The 2,480-nt window shown below is 39.9% G+C and overlaps 1 protein-coding gene across 1 annotated transcript; it reads right to left on the reverse strand.

Annotated features, from left to right (window-relative positions):
* Positions 1 to 260: 260 nt before the first annotated feature.
* Positions 261 to 764, reverse strand: LOC135221171 (uncharacterized). The gene has a single exon (XM_064258995.1). The coding sequence runs from the start codon at positions 762 to 764 to the stop codon at positions 261 to 263; it is 504 nt and encodes a 167-aa protein (XP_064115065.1).
* Positions 765 to 2,480: the final 1,716 nt, after the last annotated feature.

A 2,480-nucleotide genomic window follows, 5' to 3' on the forward strand; every position in this document is an offset into this window, starting at 1 on the left:
AAAGTCGTTTCTCCGAAAAGCGGTGGCTCCAAAGAATAAAAGGTAACACAACGGTCACATAGTACTTCTTCATAGCTTTATCCCTATTCGGGGTCGCCACTTTTAATGAGTTTCTTGCATCCACCTCTGTCCTGTGTCATTCCCTCCCGTACTCCTTTCTCCCTCATATCATCTCTAATGCAACCTCTCCACCTGGTCTTAGGTATTCCTCTCCTTCGTGTTCCATCTACCTCCACGTCCATCACTTCTCTTGTCATGTCTTACTCTCCTCTTCTCATCATATGACCATACCATTTTAACTTTGCCTCTTCCACTTTCTTTGATGCTTCAGTGATCATCAATGTACCCCTAATATATTCATTTCTAACCCTGTCCAGTTTGGTTACTCCACTCATCCACCTAATATCCTCATCTCGGCTACGTCCAACTTGCTGCCCTCTGTTTTCTTTAGTGGTGCTGCTTCTAATCCAAAATCCAAATGTCATTGCTGGTCTGACCTCTGCCTTGTGCACTCTGCCCATTAATCTTATAGGGACTTTACTATCACATATGACGCTGGACACCTTCCTCCAGTTGTTCCAACCACACTGAATCCGGTTGTTAATTTCCTCTTCCATGTTCCCCTCATTGTCAATCACTGAGCAAGGTACTTGAATTAATGGACCCTTTTGATGTTTCCTCCCCCTAATTTGATTGTGGTTTGCTGGTCGCCATCCAATTCGGTTGACATATATTCTGTCTTTTTCCTGCTTATCCTTAAACATCTACTCTCCAAGGCATATATCCATCTTTCAAGCTTCCCTTCCAGTTCTTCCCTGTTCTCAGCTGTAAAGGCCATACATATGCAAGATCTTTTGCTTCTTTCTATACTTTTCCATAATTTGTCTTAGAGCGAAAATACCATCCACAGCACTGAGACCCTTCATAAACCCTAGTTGCTGTCTACCGATGAAAACTTGTTGCCATAATCTTTCATTCCTAATTCTTTCAAATACCTTTAGAGTATGTGTTGATTCATCGGTAATTTTCACAACACTGAATATCCCCTTTCTCTTTGAATATTGGGATTAATATACTTTCTCTCCATTTTTCGTGTATTGTCTCACTTTCCATAATCTTTTCCCATTAACTGCCACAATTTATCAGTTCCTTCCTCATCAAGAGCCTTCCAGGCTTCTGCAGGTATGCCATTCGGTCACACCGCTTTATTATTTTTCATCTTTCCCAGTGCCACTCTAACCTCAGATTTTGTTATTTCTGTGACTGGTCCATAATTTGTGTGTCCATCTCTTCTTAGAAATCTTTCATTTTCTTCATTCAATATGGCCTCAAAATATTCTTCGCATCTCCTTATTATGCCTCTCATTCCTCTGTACAATTATCCTTAATTTGTCTTATGTGTGTTATATCCTTGATACTCTTATTTTTCATTTGCGCTAGTTTAAAGATCTTTCCTTGCCCTTCCTTGGTATCTAGCTCTTGGTACAGCTGCTCATATGCTCTATCCTTAGCAATTGCTACAGCTTTCTTTGTTAATTTATTTGCCTCCTTATGGGCTATCCAGTCCACTTCCATTTGGGTTCCCTCCCACTTTTTTTTTTTTTTTTTTTTTTTTTGTTTTTTTTTTTTTTTTTTTTTTTTTTTGCTTCTCTCTTTTGCTTTGTTGCAGCCTTCACTTCTCCATTCAACCAACACGTTTCCTTATTTCGAACATGTTTCCACTACTCTCACCCAATATTTCTCTAGCAACCCTCAGTATTATTTCCATCGTTCTGTTCCACCATTTATCAACATCTTCAATTTCATGTGTTATTTCTTCTAAAACGTTTGCTTTAAACTGCCTACATAGTTCAATCTCTTCCAACTTAAACAATTTAATTTTCCCTTAGGCCCCTGCATTTTTGTCTTCCTTATTTGTTTAACATCCATGACCAAGTCCATCCCTACCAAAAAGATGTTGCGCACATAGTACGTACTACATAAATACAGTATCATATATATATATATATATATATATATATATATATATATATATGTGTGTGTGTGTGTGTGTGTGTGTGTGTGTGTGTGTGTGTGTATATTTACGGTTTTTATCCCGCCTCACCTCGCCAGTATTTAAAATTTTATTTTAGCTAGAAGAAGCAGCCATTTTACCCCCACATCGTACGACTCTGGGGGGGAATTTAGGGAAATCAGCATTGAGAAGGCCAGACAAGGAAGATAGGTATGTCCGGTCCTCTTCATAGTTTTGCGGGAGGGTATAGAGCCGTTGAGCACTGGGACGTTTAACACAAGGGAAATCGGGCAGCTAGGTATGCCCTTCCTACGCTTAGTCATAAGACCTATTATACCTTGACCTTGTTACTAGCCGTATGTCTGCTTCCAGAGTTACCCGCCAACGTAGGGGGAGGGGGGTGGAGGAAACTCTACCCCAAAACGGCTTAGCATAGCAACCTATATCATCCTCACTCCTTGCTAGT

The sequence above is a fragment of the Macrobrachium nipponense genome, chromosome 2 (genome assembly GCF_015104395.2).
Source record: "Macrobrachium nipponense isolate FS-2020 chromosome 2, ASM1510439v2, whole genome shotgun sequence".
Lineage (NCBI taxonomy): Eukaryota > Metazoa > Arthropoda > Malacostraca > Decapoda > Palaemonidae > Macrobrachium > Macrobrachium nipponense.

Bases quoted from the DNA above. Each gene is read 5' to 3' on its own strand.
- LOC135221171 (XM_064258995.1), bottom strand. From the start codon at position 764: ATGTTTAAGGATAAGCAGGAAAAAGACAGAATATATGTCAACCGAATT.